Raw genomic sequence first — 22825 nt, 5'->3', positions numbered from 1 at the left:
TTGGTAAAGCTGCACATTAGGAAACATTCAGGGTCAGGTCAGGGGCACGGACCACTTCTCTTTAGATCCTAGCTCCCACACACTCCGACCAGCCCTTCACACTGTGAAATAAAGACCGCAGCGTCTCCACAAACACACACAGCATGCCTGCCAGCAATTCTAAAAGGTGGGGACGCTGAATGACCTAATAGTTACAGAATCTAAGCGCACGTCTGTGTTTTAACTATAAAGTAACACGACTGCAAGATGATGCAACTAAGACACAGAAACCGGTTTCGAAGGGTTGTTTAATTGAGCAATGTGTGGGATCTACTCCAGGCATCATATTTATTTAACGTCATTTTAATGTTTGGAGCTTAAAACAGCTGTAATTAGGCATTAGCTGTCTGATACACTAAACTGAACTGCTAAAGAAAGAATGAGCCACTTTGTAGCATCCCACAGAGCCCTAAAACACATGTTGGCCAGCACTGCTGCACACTACCAGCGTCAAATTTATATCTAAAAATCGTTTCCACATGGCTGACAGATACAATGCAGCACATATTTGGTTTCTCTGGGACTCACATTGGACCCCAGTCAATTACTCTCCACCTACACTACTGAAAGCGCCACACACAAACAGAAACACACACATACAGTAGACACACCTTTGGACAAGTAGCAGCAAGTTCACAAAAAGGGTCTCATTACTGAGTGCTAATGGGAATTTTTCCAAACAGCACTACTAGTGTAGGCCTACTGCCTGACATCAATGAGGGACTACCAGGCCCACACACATTCCTGGATCGTATGGGCACAGCATGCACTAACCTTGAGCTTGAAGAGGAAGACTGAAGACTGTTTCCTATGGTCGTTTCCACATGTCCGGCCATCAACACCTAGGTTATTCAGTCTGTTTGTTTGTTTTGTTTTTTTATATGCTTAGCTGTGGCATCCACACAGAATGGCGTCAAATTCAAACCCCAAAATCCCAAGAAGCTCAGCAGCAGTATTTCAGACCGGTTGTTTTTCATACAACACAATCAACAATATGGGAGGCTTCATCCACTTCCTTACATGTGCTATTTATGAAATCACAATTAGAATAATTGTGATTTATTTAAATTATTACTTGAATAAATGTAGTTACATAAACCAGTAAAAAAAATCATTTGAACGCCAGTTGTGATATAATAATAATAATTCAATATTTTTGTGGCAGCATGATTCTCGTGCTAAACTCAAAACCCGCGAGATTAGCACTGAGTCCAACATGCTGGCTAATGAACTGTAACATTAATACTCTAATTTGTGATGGGATCCCAGGTAGCAGAGCTGTTTTATGAAGTCGACAGGCTCCGTGCTGAGCTGCTCAACACTGTCGAAGTGACGACAGATTGTCATTGTGTGGAAGCAGCAGTCAGTCAGTAAGTCCACAGCTACCTGCTGCCTCTTCGGGCTAATGCAACATTTTACCGAGGTTAGCTAACATTTGCTGCTTTAGCTTCACGTCACAGCGCCAACATGGAAGCTAGCGCTGGTGTTTTTGCTGTTTTAGCCACTCGTTTATAATGTGAGCTTAGAAAATGATTAATTAGTTAGTCAAAGCGCGGGTAGGATGAATGCTCAGCTAGCGAGAGGTATGTTTTATCCCGCAATAATCTATGCTAACGTTAGCCGCGTGCTAACAGCATTGTGGGTTTTTTTTTTTTTAATTGGGCGTAACTTAGCTGTTAGCTAGCTAGCTTAAGAGGTGTAGAGCGTCTTAATTGATGACCATGTTTTTTAACGACAAACCTTATTGTTCATCTACATGAATTGTATTTAAATATATTTAGCAAAGGCTGATGTTAAACTTTTGAAATTTTAGGATTTTCTGCAATAATTTGTCCTAAAATCTATGTCATAAAGTTCTTCATCTAAGTCAAGAGTATTAACAAATATAATGTTCCTAAACTAATTCGTAAAAACATCATAGTGATAGTGTTACTGTATGACCAGAACATTTGGTCAAAATAGCAATAGCAATAATATAGGTTAATATTATACTACTACTACTACTATATTATAATACTAATCGTCATACATGATTAGTCCACAATTGTTTTGTATAAAAGTAAGACCAAAACAAATGTACCATTGTTGAGTCAGAAATGTGTGCAGCATCAAATATTTTGCTATACTACTTTTAAATACTGTAGTACAGTCCCTTTCATATCTCTAAATGTAGCAGGCTATTGTACACAGGAGTGATTTATGGCAATATTGGCAAGTACAATTATTGTTCTCGTATTTTATTCAGTTGTATTAAAGTGTTTTTAAAACCCATGTGAAATGTTCTCAATTGGATCCCACATTTGACAGCAGAATTGACTGTTTTAGTTAACTTGACTGGGTGCTGCTTTATTGGTGTTTTTTGATGTTACCCTTACTGTATCTTTGCTCTCAGCAGGGAGATTCTGACCCGCATTGAAAACGTAATCCTAGGAATAGTGACTAGTCTGTCGAGAGATGAGGCCCCCGTCCTTGCACTGCCCAACAGATCCAGCTGGGCTAATGTCAGGTAACCGTGAACATGTTAACACAAGCAGTTGTGAAATATTCAGAAAAAAACATTTACATACATGTTTTTTGTAGGACATGATGCCACAGAAGATGATTTGATTAATGTTTAATTACCTAATTTTAAAACACACTTTAGCTGTGTCTGACTTTGTGTAGGCAGTGTTTTACACACACTGCATGGACAACCTGGTGGTAGACACAAACTTTTAATTTAGGTTCAGAGAGATTGAACTTGAAATAACTTCCTGTACTTAAAAGATGACAGAGTGATAAGAAATTGAGAAGCACCAACCTACGCACATACACAAACACAAATTTGCAGAGAGCTTTAAAGTGACAAGGCTGCAGAAACCTTATGCTTAGAACAAAGCAGACTGTCTGTTCTTGTTTAGATCAAATCTCGACACAGCTTAAAGCACATTCCGGTTCATCCCTTTTAAATGTGAGAATCCCAGAGATTGAGTGCCAGATGTTTTATAGAAGAGTCAGTCTGGTTAGGTGCAGAGGAGGCTTTCCGCCTCCTCACAGGTAGCCCTCAGGGTGTGGGGAATTTTAGATGGATTACAGGTGGGAGCTGATGTTCAAAGCTGTAAAAGTAAATGTAGCGTACACCATATGTGGAGATTTCTTTAATGGCCTCTTTTCTTTCCATCTTTTACACTTGAATTTCCATATGTCTTCCTTTCATTACTTCCCACTTAAGTTTTGACACTGGCGTCGGGCTTCAAATGACTTCAGGAAGTTCTGTCACCGCCATTAGGAGCGACTGTCCTTCGTCTGTCACTAAATTTGGTGAGAAGATACACACACCTCTGTTCTTCGTTTTTCCATTTTGCTTCATTATGCAATATTTCTGTTCTGACATTCCTTTAGTCAGAAAACCTGTACACTTGTACTCTACTTCATGTGGCTTTCATTTGTATTCATTGTGAACATATGCATAAACTGCACAAACGGCAGTAAAAGTCAAGCTTAGTTTTAGGTGACAAATTGGCAGAGACAGAACATGTTGAAAGAGGCTTTTAAGGACTGGTTTACCACATGGATATTCTAATTAAGAACAGATTTTTTTATGTTCCAGCCTTTTAAAGCTGTAATAGCAGACTTAACTGATCTGTACATTAAAGCTGCAATAGCAGACTTAACTCATCTGTATATAAAACTCTTGATACTTGTTTCTTGTTTCCGTCTTTCAAGCGCAAATAATCAAGATTCTTTCAGTCATCTACAGACTTGTGCAGAGCAACTCATACGCTACAAAAAGGTTATTTATTATTATTTTGACATCCATTCACATTTAAATTAGATAAATTGATAAAAATAATTTGTGAAGTAGTTTTGGTTGGATATTGCTACATGATCATATTGTTTCCACAGAGACATTTATTACAACAGTACACAGCTGTTTGGTTCACAAACAGCTGTTGATAATATAGTGGATGATATCTCTTGCATGCTAAAGATCCCTCGTAGGTCGCTTCATGTGGTAAGTGTACACATACATGTTAATGTGAGAGTTATAGTTTCTACATATAAGGTGAATACAGAAAGTAAATACCTAAGACTAAATTGTTGTAGTGCAATTTCTTCAGATTTGTTTTGTTATTATTATTTCAGGTCCCACAGATGAAATCTGTTAGTTTAATGTGGTATTTTAAGCATTTAGTTCTGCTTCATATCTCAGGAAACACCTATGGGAAAAAACATGGTTCAACTGATCAGATTTAAATTCAATTAAAGTTTAACTGGAGGAGATTCTTTGCACATGTGTATGTGATAACTGAGCGTGCATTAACGTCAGTGTGTGTAACCTTACATCACCAGTTGGCCACATCCAAGGGATTAATCTCAGGTGATCTGTGTTACATAGAGGAGGACGGCACAAGGATCGACTGCCACTCCAGTGCTAATGTAAGTCACTAGTTACTATATGGACACAGTATTGATGTTACTTCTCTCAGAAACATCAACTGTAGGCAAAAGACAAAACAAAAAAGAAAGTATACAGTTTGTCTCTATAAAAAACTTTTAGTTTTATTGTTTTATTTGAACAGTATTAAAAGGAAACGTTGCCATTTGGTGTATTGAAATATTGAGCTAGCTTAGCCCGAATCCCATTTTTCAACTATAGTCTGTGTTTCGTTTTAGGCTGTTGCAGTGTCGTCAAACATAGGTGGTATTAGAAGTATCCTTTTGGTGTCTGAAAATGTTACCATGTGTACTGCATGATCTTTTCTTGGATTGCTACTGTGTTTCGGTATTACTTTTACATTTTAGTGTAAAAATCCTATATCTTGGTGTTTCCAAACTTTTTCTTGCCAGTGTATGAGTCTTCCCTTTTTTTGTCACTCTTAGACACATTTGGGAATTAAATTTTATAGGCTGCTATTTCTTTCTGTTTGGAGAAAGGCTGTACATCACTGTGACATGCCCTGTGTTTTCCATTACCATGTTCAGATATTGTATCATCTGCAAAATTTGTCTTGATAGTTGAGAAGGATGCAACGTTCCAGAGACTGCTTGATGACAACTTCTGCGCAAAGCTCTCTCCGTGCATCATAATGACGGTGTAGTTTGGATGCTATCACTTCTGAAAAGGGCTGAGTGTCAGTGCTCTGTATATATAACAGGCGTGTTTGTGTGGTTCAGGGGAAAGGCGTGCCAGATGTGAACAGCAGGCTGATGGTGAGGAAGCTTTGGGACATACTGCGTATCCCCATCTTCGCTCTAGTGGATGCTGACCCTCATGGTACACATCATCTGTCTGAAACTAATTTTGCCCCTCACTCATAATTTGCATAGTTGCACATTTAATAACACTTGACTCCCTTTTCATGTGTGCACATACACAGTGGGGTTGCATGTCCCACTAAGCCAGCAGATGTTAGCACCTGTCCTGTGCGTCATCGTGCCAAGTCTGGCTATTATTTCTGTTGGGATGGCTCTGTTTCATGTAGTCTCTATAGCTCTTTTCCCATTACATGGCGAGACACATATGTAATGCTTTACTTTGTTCTAAGCTCAGTTACGCATCTCTGAGGATAATTGCTCTGGTATGCTGGTGATTGTAACTTGTCTTTTCTTTTTTTCTCCCTCTAATTTTCTCAGGCATTGAGATCATGTGTATCTACAAGTATGGATCAGTGGTGAGTCCTGCCATGCCATCTATACATATATTATTCAGTGTAGCCTGTTGAGTGTCTCTGTGTTAGCCGAGTGTAATTAGGTCTTTCTTTTGGTTAAAAAAAATGCACCAATCTTCCATCTCAGAATATTTAAACCGACATGGTGTGGAGTGAAGATATTGAGTGATTGTGTGGCAGTGTGTTTGTTGATGTTTGCCTTGTGTTCATTAAGTTGATTGTGAACATGTGGTTTGGCATAATCACATTATGTTGGTATTGTGCTGATTATCTGTGTGTTTATTTTAGATATACTCTATGTATAGGCGTGGGTGTGTGTCTTTGTGACTGGGTGTGCATTTGTGTTTGTGTGTGCATGGGTTTTTCCACAGGCCATGTCGTTTGAGGCCCACAGTCTGACCGTCTCCAGCGTTATGTGGCTAGGCCTCCTCCCCTCTGACATCCAGAGGTTTGGACTCAAAATTTGCTACTTCCTACTTCCTTTTTCTGCCTCTAATTGGGATTATATTCTGGGGACTATTCGATTGTTTGTTTTGGTTTCTGTTGCTGTTGCCCTCACTTTTTTTTCCTTTGAGGAGCTGCATCTGAAGGCATATTGACTTTTAAGTATACGTCCTCTTGAACAAATTTAGGCCAAAATGGCTTTTGACATACATTTAATTGTAGTCTGTTTCCTCTTAAGCTTTTTCCTAAACATACACAAAGTAACTGCTCAGCGAGAGTCTATTGAAAATCCGAAACATACTCTAGGAATGACGTCCATCAACAGAACTGACTGGTGGCATGTGTCATTTCAATGAAATTAGATAGTTCAAGTATAGTAAAATCAATATTTAATTCTTCAGATTGCAGGTTCCCAGAGACGCTCTGATTCCACTCACCAAGAGAGATGAAAGCAAACTGAACAGTCTCCTCAAAAGGCCCTACTTAACCACCCAACCACACTGGCAGAAAGAGGTGAGTAAAAAGGTAGAGGGAAGGGTGGGAGAGAAGAAAGTATGATGAATGAAAAGTGGGTGACTTTGCAGCTTGCATCCTATCGTTCTAGTTTGAGGAGTACATGAATATGAATGGTAATAATCCTCGCTCTGCCTTCTACATGTTAAAATATGCGTAAGCTTCTTGAAGTTCTGATGACATCATCTCGTTGCCCACACAAGAGGGTTGCAGAGGGAAATTTGATACGATTCATGTACATGTGCTCCTCATAGTACAACCATAGGAAGCAAGTTGAACATTGTGTAACCATACAGTTTACCTATTGACTTATTTTAAACCAAGCTTTGAGAAAACCAGCGTAAGGTTTTAAAAAATATGTTCTGTGACTCAGTTGGATGGAAGTGAGTTTTAAAATGTATCTATTACATCAATATAAAAGAAATTGGACTGTTTGCACTGCCCTGATCAGCTTTTGCTGGCCAATATTTCACATATGAACTCCAGTCTATGTGTGGAGAATCAGAGGTTTGGCTTTGTGGAGGCTGTAAACATAAATTCCCAGTGAGTTATGCTTGTTTTCTTCTCACAATCCTATTAAAATGTCATGTTTGGACTTGTTGTAGATGGAACTGATGCAGCAGACTAAGGTCAAGGCTGAACTACAGTCCTTGGCAGCCATCGCTCCTGATTTCCTGACCAGCATCTACCTGCCTAACAAGCTGCGTTATGGAGGCTGGGTATAGATAAGCACAGTGCTGCCACCTAGTGCACTAATAGGCAAACTGGCAAAGATGTTTGAAAAACTTCAGTGAAATCTTCTGCAGGACTATCCTACCTAACTTTGTCAGAAAAAAATGTAATAGTTTCAGTTGGTTTGGTTAGTAATGTTTATAAATGAATGAGTGTGCTTGTTTTCAAACTGATGCATATGTTACATCATTAAAACTCCTGCAATTGATAAATCAGAGCATGTTCTCAGTCTTTTTTTGCCTTATTTATATTCCCCAGATGTTTGGACCAGCTGTTGCAAAATCACTTTGTTGTTTAGTCAAACAAATTAGGTTCATTATTATATTGTTTCAGCATTGATGCACACAATTTCAGCCTCTGAAATCTGTGCTCCAGCAGGTGGAGACAGTGTACATTAAATGGGAGAAAGGAGCAGTGTGATTTAAGGAAGGAGTAAACAGCCCATACTTGAGATTGGTAAATTAGTATGACAGATAATTTGGGGGAAAAACATTACAAGCATCTGTATGTTTTTAGCACTATAAAATGATATGTCTTTCAATACCAGCTTTCAAAATAAACTGGGTTTTAATTTGACAACATTACAAATGCCATGGTGACAAATCCATTTTGTACCTTAGTCTTAATGAAGGTCAGTTATCAAAGCCATTCTTCTTTAGAAACCCGAGTAGGAGATAGATACATAGCATCAGATTTGATTTGGAGGATCCTATAATCTGCACCAGTGGCACAGGCCCTGTTATAAGGCTGTTATAAGTCATGGATCTGTTTAATATGGACGGCAGCCAGATAGCTCGTTCCCTGTCTTAGATAAGAACACACAGCTGTAGCACCCAGACAGGTCCTTGAGAGGCCTTCTCTTTTCCACTTGTCAAGGACAGATGACTACAGAGCAGGGTGAACGGACGTAGTCTCCTAAGCTTTAGTGTGGAGTCAGTCATGTTTAGAAAGGCATTTTTCATCTGTTACATGAAGGTGGACTGTGATATGATCAGGTAAAAAAAAATATGGCACTAGGAGACAACTGAGAGAAAGATAGATGAAGGCAGCTTTCATTATAGGATCAGCTTTTACAGAGCTAGTCTTTCCTGATCAATGCAAACCTTGCAGATTATTGAGGTAGCACCTTTAAGTTCATTTTCAGCTTTGGTGTCTATGTCCCACTGATCCGTCTTTATTTATTGTCTAACAAGTTTAGTTGCAATAGAATTCAGGTTAAATTATTAATAGTCTAGCATTCATGTAATTTAATGTATGTAACGGATGTCTACTTTGCTTACCTTTAAAATTCACAGGAAAGCTGTCGACATATTATCGATGCCCTAGCTTTTCTCTGTCTCATTTAGGTCAAGAGTGTGTCACAGTGTGGACACAGTGATGCGCCGGTGCCCTTTCCTGACTGTTGTTCCCAGTGTTTTCCTGCAGCTGGCTGGGAAGTCGGCACTGCTAAGCTGTGCCCAAAAATGCCCTGTGCTGATGGATCTGTCCTCAGGACCTCTGACTCTGTTGTCTTCTGTGTCCAATGGCACTTCACCACATGATGGTCAGTCATAAGGCAAACATTAATAATGCATCCTATTAACAGTTCATGATTCATTTTTTGGGTTGGCAACATGTGTACTGATGATTTACATGTAAATATTAGTCTGCGTCTTCATGTCTTCTGTAGATTCAAATCATACTGTCACTTTACTTCCTGGATGCACCACACCGCAGCTTGGCACTAAATGCCCTTTCCTGGCTACAGAGATGCAGGAAGACAACGGGTTATTAAGAGAGACCAGCGAGGAGCTGCAGGAGGATGTTGAAGATATGCAACCTTTCCACACAGGTACAGCGTGTCAGTTATATCAATTGTGAAGGGTCATTGTACATCATACACACTTAACTGTATATTTAAAGTGTGTAGCAAATGAATGTCACACATTGATTTAGAGATCAATTATAGTGTGTGTATTTTTGAACGGGGAAACAGATGTGGACAAAGCCAACACAGAAACATCAAAACAACCTTTGAAACCTAAACTGTCTCACCTGTTAATGGACAACCTGCCTGAAGGTGAGAAAGACAAATTCTTAGTATATGAGATTATATATGAGATTTTCTGGAGCTTATACAACTCTCTTTCTATTTTACCTTCACCAGTTGCCTTCCAGTATGACCAGTTCTTTGAAAAGAAGATACAAAGCAAGAAAACCGATCACACTTACAGAGTTTTTAAGACGGTGAACAGACGTGCCTCATCGCTCCCCATGGCAGATGACTACTCAGAGTATTTACATGCAAAGAGAGATGTGTCTGTGTGGTGCAGCAATGATTACCTTGGCATGAGCCATCACCCCAAAGTCATGCAGGCTATTATGTGAGTAGGCAAACAGATACGTGATCACTGATAACCTGGATTAGCGTTGTCAAATATGAAACAATGGCGATTTCAACATCCTTCCATTTATCATCCTGCAAGTGAGGCTGTACGGCACCATGGTTCTGGTGCAGGTGGCACAAGAAATATTTCAGGGACGAGCAAATTCCACGTGGAACTTGAATATGAGCTTGCTGACCTGCACGGCAAGGATGCAGCACTGCTGTTTACCTCCTGCTTTGTAGCCAATGACTCTACATTGTTCACTCTGGGGAAAATGCTGCCAGGTACATTATAAAGCTTGGAAATATTAGAACATGTAATACTGAATGTACTGTATCTGATTACACATTTCCCATGCAGAATGAAATCTGGCTTTTAAGAGTTAACGTTTTCCTTTCTTTCTTTTTTTTTTTGTTGTTGTTGACTCTAGGTTGTGAAATTTACTCTGACGCTGGCAACCACGGCTCGATGATTCAAGGTATAAAAAACAGTGGGGTCAAGAAGTTTGTTTTCCATCACAATGACGTCAGCCACTTGGAAGACCTGCTTGAGAAGTCAGATCCCTCTATACCAAAGATTGTTGCCTTTGAGACAGTGTATTCAATGGATGGTAAGTCCACACATATGTTTGAATGTGTCTTTAGAATTAAAATGAGGATCTGCCTGGTTTATACCATATAGATACAGTGATTACCACAAGTAAGTTAACTAGTTGAATTAACATTGTGCCCTCTTCAGGGGATATGTGCCCACTAGAAGAGATGTGTGATGTTGCCCATAAGGCTGGTGCTCTTACCTTTGTGGATGAAGTGCACGCTGTGGGGTTGTATGGGCCCAGAGGAGGAGGAATCGGGGAAAGAGACAGAGTTATGCATAAGATGGATATCATCTCTGGCACCCTCGGTAAGTAAAAGCGTCACTAAGGGGGAACATTACATAACTGTTGTCTGTCACACGTGCGCCCCTCTAAATTGTTATGGGTTTCTTTTCCAGGCAAGGCGTTTGGCTGTGTCGGTGGCTACATCGCCAGCACCAGCACCCTGGTGGACACGGTGCGCTCCTACGCTGCTGGCTTCATCTTCACCACTTCCCTGCCTCCCATGTTGCTCGCAGGGGCAACAGAATCCATCAGGATTCTGAAAAGTGAGGAAGGCCAGGCGCTCAGAAGGAAACATCAGAGGGGCGTCAAGCTACTTCGACAGATGCTGACGGACTCAGGCCTCCCGGTGGTCCACTGCCCGAGCCACGTTATTCCCGTTCGGGTATAAAACACAAAATCACTTTGATTTAGCACCCATAGATAACACTTCTCCTTTTTAATTGATGCTGATGAGGGGACCAGTAACAGGACAGTTCCTTCCACCACCACACAGCCCACCTACAACAGCATCAGCGTGTAAAATGTGTTTCTTTTTGGCAGGTCGCAGATGCAAAGAAGAACACTGAGATCTGTAACATCATGATGTCTCGTCACAGCATCTACATCCAGGCAATCAACCACCCCACTGTGGCAAAAGGAGAAGAGCTGCTGCGCATCGCCCCCACACCACACCACACACCTCAGATGATGTCCTACTTTGTTGGTACGTCCACTACAAATTACATGGTTTATCCAATGGTTGACAGGGATCATACAGAGTATTTCAAAGTATTTCTTTGGTTTATAAAACGTTTGCGTAATGTAAAACCTATATTGGGAAGAGCGAAATGTAGTCATTATGCTCATGTTACAGTCTGCTGGCAGTGGAAGATTGATTCAAATCTGTATCCTCTTATAGTTTAGTCGTTCTAACATCTATAATTTACAGCAGTGATGGCTGTACTGTTTCCTCATCTGTCGACTGTTCTGCTTGTGTGTCTCCACAGATCGCCTGCTGAAGACGTGGAAGGAGGTGGGCTTGGAGCTGAGGCCACACTCCATAGCAGAGTGCAACTTCTGCCAGCAGCCTCTTCACTTTGAGCGGATGAGTGAGAGAGAGAAGTCTTACTTCACTGGGCTCAGTCACATGATATCAGCAGTAACCTGATATCTGCCATGCAGAGGCGTTTTATTTGATTTACATTCAGTACATCGCTAATAGATGGTGCTTTTTGATTGTTGGGGTGTTTTGGTTTGACAGATATCATTTAGCGTCTTTTAACTCTTTCAAATAAATATCTTTCAAATAACAATTCTCTTGGCCCCGTAGGCCTGTGCCCAATAGGTCTATGTAGTAACCCTTTCCTATCCATCCACATCCTTATCATTGTTCAATATATAAAATATTCTGTGTTGATAAATATTGAGCAAAAATTAAACTAAATTTTCTCCCCAAAGGTTGAGTATTCAGCCATGTGACATAGCTCCATATTAGTGTACATGTAGCTTCATGAATTTCTGATTCAGCCAACTGATCTCTAAGTAAATTATTTACTTCAAATGTGTAGTGGTTAATGTGGACTGTCTCATTTATTTGTTGCAGATGAGCACATCATGTCTTACGCAATATCTAATCTGAATGACCTTTCTGAACATCTCATGCTAGAATAATATTCAAATATGAAATGAATTAGATAACAGATGGGATGAGATTTCACACCTCACTTCTACCCAGTTACAGTAAACACATTTTTTAAATTACTGTGGTAATGTGATGGAATCATCTTTTTAGGCTCATACACTTTTGCCTTTGCACACCGATGAAGGCACCCAAGATATTTGCTGTATACACGTGCGTGTGTGAACCGTACATGCCGTCCTCCTAGCAGAAAGATTATCTCTCATATCTGTTGGAACGTGTTGTGGAATGTGAAATGTGTGTCCTTCTGTAGATCTGTCCCTCCGAAGTCTGCGACAAAGTCATAATAGCAACTTGTGGCTTAGCTCTAAGGGGGTGTAGGATACATTTCATTTATCCAGAAAGATGATGATGATGATTTTTGGAATAAAATTACTTGTTAACTGCAATAAACAGATAGTGACTATGAACATTTTGCCATACTGTTACAATATTCTTTATTCTTTGGATTTTCATATAGAAAAAAAATTATTGATTTTAGTCAAAAGAGGGAGGGCGTATCAAGCAGTGCTGCTATAATCAGCATAAAGTCAGATTTGGGGTCATCTGGTCATTCATTCATAAATGCATTTCCTACTGTTCTTTGGTTTTACCACATGGAGGCGTCCTGGATCTCCTTTTTGCAGCTGTGAGGCTGAGATGTCAGGCGCCTCCTCCCTTTGCAGATGACTCATGGCTGCTGCAGCGGCTCTTGATAAAACCACTAGATGGTATCAGCAGAGAGCATGATATTTTGTTTCCATCTAGATAACATGGGAGATCATTTTGGTTGTAATGAAATGCAGCAACTGACCTCGCAGCACGTGTCACTGTATCAGACCTGCAAAATTAGATGTTATAGATGCATTTGAAATGACTGTGACTGTCAGATTTATCTTCCATGAATGTAGCAGCCTTATTTTAGATATCTTTTTCATATAAGATGTGATTTTTCTTTTGTTCGAATACATTTCAGAAAGAATGATTGTTAAATACTTATATGTACTATGCCTACATGCAGACAAACCTTAGTGGAGAGGAATGTCTGTCTCATATCTGATTGCTTTTCTCCCACTGCACATCTGCACATAACAGAAGTGTGTTTGTGTGCCCACCAGGTATGCGTGAAAGCCCTCAAAGCACTTGACAGAAAAAAAATCTGAAAGATGTTTCTTCTCTTTCCTCTGAGAGAGTAACCATGTTTGTAGCGCATTATGTAACCAAACCGCTGGTGAAAGTGGAGCAGTCAGGTGACCAGCACTGTCATGCAAGACCAAGCAGCCCAGAGGAACAGTCTTTGATTTTTATTTATTTTATATCCTTAAATTTAAGAAATGTTGATTATACAGAGGGTCATAAAGCGATGTGTTGTTCTTGGATTGGATTAATAATGAAAGTTGTACTTTCACCTCAACCAAATATATCTTTATATACAGTAAATTCAGTAAGCAGGAAAAAAAACCCTGGGGGAAGAGTTCAACTGGAACAGCTATGATGTGGGTATGAGGGACTACAGTGTGTGTGTGTGTGTGTGTGTGTGTGTGTGTGTGTGTGTGTGTGTGCGTGTGTGCTGCCATTCCATTGCCTATGGTGGTTGGATATTGTAGGCAGGTGCTGAAATGGTGGTATGGTGTAGTGTGGGGATGATATGATGCCTGTTGTTATATATCTGATTAGTCTATGGTTGAGAGCGTTTGTGTGCGAGTGTGCGTGTGCAGGTTTGGCTCTATTCCTCCGTCTGTAATAATCCCAATGCTTTGCACATCTGTGTCTCCCCCTCTCACGTGTGCAGACAGATGAGCTGCATGGCTGGATTCCCACTGCACGCATCTCTCTCTCTCTCTCTTTCTCTCTTTCTCTTATTCCTCCTCATTCACCATTTGCATTCTTGCAAACATCAGCAGTGCATAGGAATGCCATGGTGGTGTGAAAAAAACAAAACAATATACAGCAACATATTTGGGTTTCACATTGAGGCCACCATGTAATATGGCTTGGGAAGATAGAAAAGGGCTTCAGAAATAAAATTAATTTGAGGAAGAGAGCAGTTTCAGGGGTGTGCCCAATATGATAATGAATATTACCATGATGAAAGATAACAGCATACTTCCGTAGTTAAATCTGCTGCAATTCTGCAAAGCAAAACACATCCCAGTGTCAACGTACACACTAAATAAAGTTACCATAAAGAAAAAAGATGGCTTATGCCCAATGGTCTGTGTTTGTGGACTAAACGAAGGGTGTCATTTGTTTGCAAGACACTACACTTGTAATCCTGTGTACTTACCTAATAGTGTGATCAGTAGTCAGTTGTCATACATGGTGAGAGCTGTATGAAGTACACAAACTCTAGAAAAATACTCTGCTACAAGCAGAACTACCCTTTTTTTGCCTACCTCTATATGTTAGCAGTCAGTAAAGGTGGGGCTGATATTTAGCCACTTTAACAGGAAGCTGATACATAAATGATGCACTGACACTTTGTTCAAATAAATCCATTTTAATCCTGCAAAATGCCACTACTAACTAATGATGTTCCAATGAGTGTAGTGGAGTAAAAGTAAAAGTAACATCAAATGGACCCACGTTAAGTACCTCAAAGCTGTCCAAAGCTCAGAGTACTTGAGTAAATGTACTTAGTAACTCACCACATCTTCATGAAGTCACATACCTCAGTGTGTTAGTTAAATCTGGAGTAGCAGTGCGATAATAATACATTAACAGGGAAATAAGCCCAATAATTCAGTCTCAGCTCATTTGCTACGTGGGATGAGGTGGGACAAGAATTTCTACCCTCAGACAGTAAATCATCACATTTTATGCAAGGATATTTATAAATCAACTCAGGCACACCTTGAGCCTCCTTGTGAATATTCAAATGAGGACTTTATAAAAATAAAAAAGGTACTTTAGTAGCCTAGAACATGACTAATTTAATGTGAATAAATATCTAAGTAATACATTTCCTGTGAGCGCTGCTGATAAAGGACGGTGTGGACTTTATTACAAAAAGCTCAGTGTAAAAGAAAGTGTTGAAGTCATTGACAAAAACCGTGACAGGCACAGTGAGAGCAGCGAGGCGTCACCGCAGCAGACTTCAGGACATTTCTGCTATGACTTTAAATCATAAAGAAACAAAACTCCTCCCTCGACCTCAACTTTAAAAAAAAAAAAAAAACACACATGCATCGGAATGGAAAAACGAGAGTGTGCATGCAGGAGGCAGTCCCCGCAGTAGTGGAAGTTGGTGAAGAGATCACAGCGAGTAAACTTGTGTCTCGTCCATCAGAGTGGAACTAGGTCTCCATTCGTCCCCGGGGGGGCCGGCGGCTGATGGACACACGGGACAGAGGAGAGGGGGAATCTGATCGCTCCCGCTGAAGCGCCATGCACTGGAGGGGCGACACGTAACGTAACGTAACGCGTTTGGGTTTTTTTTTTTGTTTTTTATTTATTTCTTCTGTATTTCGGGTGAAATGTAGTTTCCTCCCCCCCCCCCCCACGTCGTGCGATGGACCGTGTAGTGAGTGTCGGCGCTTGCCTGTAGCATGATAGCGAGTCCGATATGTCTAATGTGACGACGAGCAAAAGCGTGGAGTGGCTGCAGCTGGAGTTGGAGTCCGGAGGCGGCTCTCTGCTGCTGCTGGACTGCCGCTCACACGAGCTGTACGAGTCGTCCCACGTCGAGAGCGCCATTAACCTGGCCATCCCGGGGCTGATGCTCCGCAGGTTCAAGAAGGGCAACATACCCATCCGGACGATCATCCCCAGCCACGAGGACAAGGAGAAGTTCATGAGGCGGTGCAAGACGGACACGGTGGTGGTGTACGACGAGTGCACGGTGGAGTGGAAGGAGAGCGGAGCCCCGGCGTCGGTGTTGGGTCTGCTGCTTCACAAGCTGCGGGAGGAAGGCTGCGAGGCGTTTTACTTAGAAGGTAAACAGACGTGCTGTCGGATCGTTAGCCCGACGTGCTAACGGGCTACACCTCACGGTAAGACGAGCGCTGCGGGTCTGTTAGTGCTGCTGCTAGCTGTGGATTATAACATCAGAAACTGTCACCAGTAAGGAAAAAAACAAACAAAAAATGCGATGTTAAAATGATCCTGTAGCTAGTGTCAGTGTAGTTTGAACACAGTATTTGTTCAATCATCCCTCCTAATGAGCTGTTTTAAAGACTAACTGATTGTGGAAGAGACGTTGACAAGTAAAGCCCAAGTTTCTGTCTTTTTCTTTTTTGTTATTATTTTACACACGGAGGTTGTTTTTCATTCAGAACAGAAACGGCGACTTTAATATTTGATGTTGCGGCCTCTCTGTCGGCTTTAATTAGTGTTGTGGGTTTGCGGTTTGTTGGCTGCTCAGAAGTTTGACTGTCACCGAGATTCTCAATTAAAATTCCAAAATGGCGGCCCCGTGTTTTGCTCTAGCAGGAACAGGCATGCGTTTCATGAATGGGCTGTTTAGGGGGGGGAACTAGAGCTATTTCCTTACAGCCCCGCTTCTGTACTTCACTTTTTTTTTTTTCTCATAAAATATAACTAAAGCCACTTTACATGAGGGGTCTCCTTCATTTAAAAATACATCACAGCACATGGGTGTGATATTATTGTGTTTTGGCTGTTTGTCCAGGTGGGTTTGTCAAGTTCCACACAGAGTACCCAGAACACTGTGAGACCCTCCTCGACAGTTCCTGCCCAAGCTCCTCTCCTCCGATGTCTGTTCTTGGTTTTGGAAACCTCCGAATCAGCTCAGATTGCTCTGACGGGGAGTCTGATCGGGAGCCCACCAGTGCCACGGAGCCCGAGGAGAGCCCTGTTCCCAGCAACCAGCCTGCTTTCCCCGTCCAGATCCTTCCCTACCTTTACCTGGGCTGCGCCAAAGACTCCACAAACCTAGACGTGCTGGGCCAGTACAATATAAAGTACATCCTGAACGTCACACCCAATCTGCCTAACATGTTTGAGCACGAAGGCCACTTCAGGTACAAACAGATTCCCATTTCTGACCACTGGAGTCAAAACCTGTCCCAGTTCTTCCCAGAAGCCATATCATTTATAGGTGAGTAGGTCAATCCAGTAAGTGGCTTTGTTAAACATAAAACCTTAAGAAACTCTCACACCTTTGAGAAAAGGAAAGAGGGTGTATGTGTCGACTTGTTTGTTTTGACACAAGGCGTGTCTTGTACTGTAAGCACATGTGCGATTGCGACACGTGTAGACTTGACATCAGTGTGGTAATTAAATAATGTCTTATGATTATGTTTAAAAATAACATGGTAATAAGCGAAACTCTTGAGTAATTAACTGACAATAATGCACTTCAGAAACTGTTGTGTGAATGTGTTTTTGGGGATAAGTGGTACTTTTCATATTCATAAGCGAATTGAGGTTTATACTATGCTAAACATAACTTCCTTAACTACTTGTATATGTTGTCAGTTGTAGTGTCCCTGAATTTCTTTTATACAAAGAAATAACCCCCTCATCCTGAAAGTAAACACATCGTTTCAGAGTGTGTTTCAATTTCGTTTTTCATTCGCTGGTTCTCACCACTATTGCACCTGAAACCACAGCGTTTGACTTGTTTGTTTGGTGGTAACAGAGCTATACGTGATGAACTAGTTTCCATAGAGGTTTAGAGATAAAGGAAGGAAATGCAGTTTCCACTCTGTGGCATTGTGTTTGATTGCAGGGTCACAAGTTAGGTGTAATGTTATGGTGACTTTTGCTTGCTAATGTCTGTAACTGACAGGATATCAGATGCACTGTGTTCTGGATCAGATTAATTGTTTAAACAAGACCTAGGCCTCTTTGTTAATAGCAGTGATCCTGTTGATGATTGTTATTATGCATCAACAGGATTACTGCTGTCAACTAAGAGCCAAAATTACATAGATAAATGTGATTTAAATGTGAAAACCAAAAACCCTTGTAGTGCAAGAGAATATCAATCAGTGAAAATACAGTTTAGACTAAAGTTAAAGCTGCAAGGACAAGTTTGCTGTACTTGAAGACCGGTCCTTGAAAAACCTTCTCCTGACTGTAGTTTTCCCTTGTTCTCTCAGATGAGGCTCGATCGAAACAGTGCGGCATCCTGGTCCACTGCTTAGCCGGCATCAGTCGCTCAGTCACAGTCACTGTGGCCTATCTGATGCAGAGACTCAACCTTTCGCTTAATGATGCTTATGACTTTGTCAAGAGGAAGAAGTCCAACATTTCCCCAAACTTCAACTTCATGGGTCAGCTCCTGGACTTTGAGAGGACGCTGGGGCTGCACAGTCCCTGTGACAACCGTTCTACCAGTGAGGAGCAGCTCTTCTTCACCACACCAACCAATCACAACGTCTTCCAGCTGGACACGCTGGAGTCAACATGATCATTGAACAATATTGTTGTTGTTTCCTGTGGTGTCGCTGAGGCTTTCTTACCCTGTCAGATGCCTAACTAGCTGACACAAGCAGGAAGTCAGCTGCAGTATTTTAACACAGAAAGGAACAACATCAATTTGTTAAACAGTGCAGAAAAAATTCTGCAACTCAGTGCCTTAATATCAAACACAAGGATGAATGGTGATCGCATTAATGAATGTTCATGTACAGCCATAATAACAGGATACTTCATAACCTTTCTATTAGGATTGGTATTTGACTGTTACTTGTTATTCACCAGCTGTTGAGTGGATGCTCATGTATTTCTTTGTATCTGTTATGATGCCTTGATGGTCTAAAAGGAGCCTGAGGCCAATCACAATGTTTTCTGTGGACCAATCTGAGGTGTTGTGAGGGTACTCTAACTGAGGGAAATAAGTTACTACAGTAACTACAGTCCAGCCTTGAATTGTCCTCCAGTTTTTCTTTCTAAGTGGCCACTTAAAACATAATTCCTCAGAAACCCCATATACACTGTTGCTTATGACTGCATTATTTGCTTGTTATTATCTTCTACCTAGGAGTTTGCTTTGTAAGCTCTAGGTAATATTGCCTGTTGTTAACATTAAAATGAACTGGATGTCAATTACCTAGTTGAGGTACAGTGCAGGGCTGGATAACAAAAACTGATTTTCTCATTAATTGCAATTATTAGTCATTTGAATGATCCATCCATCCATAATATTTACAATTTTGAGTTTTGCTTATGCGCTTTCTCTCAGCAAACATTTACAGCTGCAGCAGATCTGCATGCACTGAATGTGCGTTGTAAGTGGTTCAGTTAGGACTGCACCTTGTATCTACTTTATAGAAATCACAAAACAGTTAAAAGGTAATGTAGATGATAGCTGACTCCTAGAGCTGCATTCAGTCACAGCTGTCTTAAAAGTCAGTTAACTGTGAGGTGAATACTTACAGTCTTTGTGGACCCTACCAGCTGAACTCTTGCTATCTTGTAGTGAATGTAGACATCACATTTATAGGATACTGAAAAAAAAAAAAGACAGCACAGTGGTTTGAGCTCTTGGTTGGTTTTTATTAAAGAGATATCTCACTTAAACCAGCTCAAATCTTTCAGGCTCTGGAAGTCGATGGAACAGTTTGTGGATTGTACTTTTATTCAGGCTGATATCTTGTCAGCACAAACAGTGCAGATGGATTACTGAGAAGACTTTCTGTGCCTGCCTCGTCTGTGTTCAAAGTGATAATTTTATAGATATCTGTTCTCTGTTGAAGCATCTGCTAGTGACAGTCCATGGGATAGCATTTATTTTAAAAATGTGTATAATCTTAACGTCCTTGTAAGTGGTACAGATTTGTTATTACTACATGTGTTGTGAACATGTAGCCATCAAAAATAGAGATGAATCACCTTTTAGTCTTTTTTGCATTTACCAAGGAAACAAATCCCTCTTCCAAAGGTAGATCATGGGCAAATGTGTTTACAGTTTAGCTCATAATGTGCACTTTAAACAATTTTATATTCAAGGAAATAATAGTGTTTTTTCATTTGTTGAATGTAGAAGACATTTAAGTTCCCATGATAAATTCCACAACAATGTTTTCCACAACATTTGGACTTGAAATTGAAAGGATCCAGAAAATCAGTGCTGCTATCCAGCCCTATTATTATGTATAGGAGTGTTTAATGTCACAGTTGAAAGGAACAAATATGTAAGTCATCAGCGTATACATTTATTTTTTACTCTTGACAGTTTTCAGTCTGCAGCTACTCCCTTTGTGGCATGATTATGTTAAGGGAAACCTGATGTGTAATTACTGTAGCTGTTCTTCATTGCCAGTCTCGTCCCAGAACAAATGTTTGATGTATTAGAGAGAATGAAAGGAAATGAGTTTGACTAACGTGTTCTTACCTCACAGAGAGACATTTTCAGGGATTTTTATACAAGGCATCTGTATCTCGTCATGGCCTCTTAAAGTGCATCTAAGGGCTGTTTCGTTTGGTATACTTGTAAAGATGTACATAAAGTGCGGTTGTTACGGGGGACATTTTCTCAAAATTATGAAGGAATGCGAAAGTGACCCTATTTTGACCCTTATGTAAAGTGTATGTAAAACTAAATGTCCAAGCCATTCTGTACAAGTTTATACATCAAATATATTGTATATTTTTACTTGAATATCTTTTCTTTGTCTTTGTTTAACCCTTTTGTCTGTTTGTTTTACTAAGAAATGACGGCACGCTTTCATAAAACAAAACCGAGATGGTTGTGTGGTTGAGTCAAGACCACAGCAGCCCAGAGAAGCCAGAAAGTGAAGCGACTCTGCGCTGTAGGTGTGGTCAAGTGTATGTTGTGTCCACTCCTGATACTTGGCTTCCTGTCTCCCACAGGCTTTTTGACACAAAGACAAGTGAAAGGGCTAGACCTGTCAGTACCGCAGTACAACCACACCCACGACATCACTCAAACAGCGCTTCAAGGAAAAGGAAGATGACACAGCATGTTACTCTACCACAGATACAAGATTTCCGACAGCTCTTCTCCACAACTTGGGGAGTGATAAAATGTAATGACAGTCTCGTGCAATAGCTATATCAAGCATATTAGCTTTAAACAACCTTTTTTTATACAGTATAAATGTTTTATTATGATTTTTAACAGTTATTATTGTAAAGCTTTAATTGCATGGTGTTTTCAAAAAGAGGAAGTTCGAGTCCTCTGATATTGTACACGTTGTTGCAGCTACTTAGAGATCCAGACAGCGTTTTTGCTGCATTTGTTTCATTCTCATGATAAAATGTAAGGAGGAAGTGTACATTTTTATTTATTACTAATTTACATATGTGAATCAAAACAACAGCAAAACAGTGTACAGGTGTTCAGAAGGCAGAATAGGTACAAGTCACAAGAAAAAGTGATGGTTTTCTGCATACATTGGTCTTGAGATGAGATCTGATCTCCACCAAAGTGAAAATATACAAATATCAACCAAGGCAGTATTTCTAAACAGATAAAACAGTCACGACCTGTCAATTTTTTTTTGAATGCATCTATTAAACATGCAGAGTTATGGTGGAAAACATATTGGAAACTTAATAACGACTTAGTGTTAACTTTACTGTAGCTGTGGACTAGACCTGCACAACATCCAGGAGAAAATTTGGCTCTCACATACAGCATCTCTTCAGTTTAGGTGTGGGCTCTGACTGGGCCACTTCTAAAAGCTAACTTTGTGTCTCCAAAGCCATTCTGTAGTTGGTGTTCTTTGATGTTTAGGCTTATTGTTTTTCCTCCTGGACAATGTGCCAGTTTAATCCAGAGCTACAGGAAGAACTTGCTTGAGGTTATTACTACAAAAGGTGGTTCAACCAGTTATTAAAAGAGTTAAAAAGACTTTTCCCACCATCACTCTGTATGTTTAATAGATGCATTCGGTAAAGACATGACAGATTGTGTCTGTGTTCTATCAGCTTAGAAATATTGTGTTTGTTGATATTTGTGACATTGGTGAAGATCAGATCACATTTTATGACTGATGTGTTCAGAAAACCAGGAAATTGCAGCCAGTGCCATTACATTTACTTGCAACTCCATGGCTGTTATTGCTAGTGATTTGGTTTTGTTTCGAGCTTCTCTGGGAGACTTATTCATAGGTTCCCCACCAGATGACAGAAAGATGATGCAGTGCATTCCCCTTCCCCTGGAGAAATTATCTCATGAACTGAGTCCAAGCTTTCAAAGTCAGAACGAAAGTAGGTGGGGGGGAAAGGTTCTGTTGATCTGTGCTGCAGTTCAGGGTCCAATAAGTGTCACTCTGTGGGATTTAATGACTTAAATACTGCACTAAACGGTTTCAGCTCCAGCTGCGGGGCTGAGAGGACTGAGAATGCCGTAGCAGGGCAAAAACTAAAATCCCGAACTTTCACAGCAGCGATGCAGCACATGAAGAGACTTGCCTAGCAACACCTCGCACTTGTGATAATAAAAGTCGTTGAGTGATGGGTTTTTCAGCATGACTGAACCTGGCTAGCCGCATACCTGCGAGGCGAACCTATGATTAGGTCTGAAAAGACACCCACTGCAAGGCAGAGGCAAGGGCTAATGCCTGGAGACGACGGGAGGGAGAACCATTCATCAGCATTCTTATCTGTT

At 40.6% G+C, this 22825-nt stretch overlaps 3 protein-coding genes across 3 annotated transcripts; all 3 read left to right on the top strand.

Moving 5' to 3' along the window:
- The first annotated feature begins 1134 nt into the window (after positions 1 to 1134).
- spo11 (SPO11 initiator of meiotic double stranded breaks) lies at positions 1135 to 7582 on the top strand. The gene is made up of 13 exons (XM_026367101.1): positions 1135 to 1409; positions 2432 to 2545; positions 3251 to 3339; positions 3745 to 3811; positions 3925 to 4033; positions 4372 to 4458; positions 4696 to 4732; positions 5005 to 5114; positions 5197 to 5296; positions 5656 to 5693; positions 6062 to 6138; positions 6536 to 6647; positions 7253 to 7582. Exons 1-13 carry the CDS (start codon positions 1297 to 1299, stop codon positions 7370 to 7372), a joined length of 1173 nt encoding a protein of 390 aa, XP_026222886.1. The 5' UTR covers positions 1135 to 1296; the 3' UTR covers positions 7373 to 7582.
- A 675-nt stretch (positions 7583 to 8257) lies between these two features.
- LOC113167617 (5-aminolevulinate synthase, nonspecific, mitochondrial-like) lies at positions 8258 to 12642 on the top strand. The gene is made up of 11 exons (XM_026368389.1): positions 8258 to 8374; positions 8726 to 8922; positions 9049 to 9210; positions 9355 to 9438; positions 9526 to 9742; positions 9845 to 10029; positions 10176 to 10355; positions 10484 to 10648; positions 10739 to 11007; positions 11166 to 11328; positions 11612 to 12642. The coding sequence occupies exons 1-11, from the start codon at positions 8319 to 8321 to the stop codon at positions 11770 to 11772; spliced, it is 1839 nt and encodes a 612-aa protein (XP_026224174.1). The 5' UTR covers positions 8258 to 8318; the 3' UTR covers positions 11773 to 12642.
- A 2819-nt stretch (positions 12643 to 15461) lies between these two features.
- On the top strand, positions 15462 to 20400 carry LOC113167560 (dual specificity protein phosphatase 7-like). The gene is made up of 3 exons (XM_026368285.1): positions 15462 to 16217; positions 16913 to 17341; positions 18348 to 20400. Exons 1-3 carry the CDS (start codon positions 15848 to 15850, stop codon positions 18656 to 18658), a joined length of 1110 nt encoding a protein of 369 aa, XP_026224070.1. The 5' UTR covers positions 15462 to 15847; the 3' UTR covers positions 18659 to 20400.
- The last annotated feature ends 2425 nt before the right edge of the window (positions 20401 to 22825 follow it).

This window comes from Anabas testudineus, chromosome 7 (assembly GCF_900324465.2).
Source record: "Anabas testudineus chromosome 7, fAnaTes1.2, whole genome shotgun sequence".
Lineage (NCBI taxonomy): Eukaryota > Metazoa > Chordata > Actinopteri > Anabantiformes > Anabantidae > Anabas > Anabas testudineus.
Note: the sequence above shows the minus strand (reverse complement) of the source record. Positions and strands in the feature narration are given on the sequence as shown.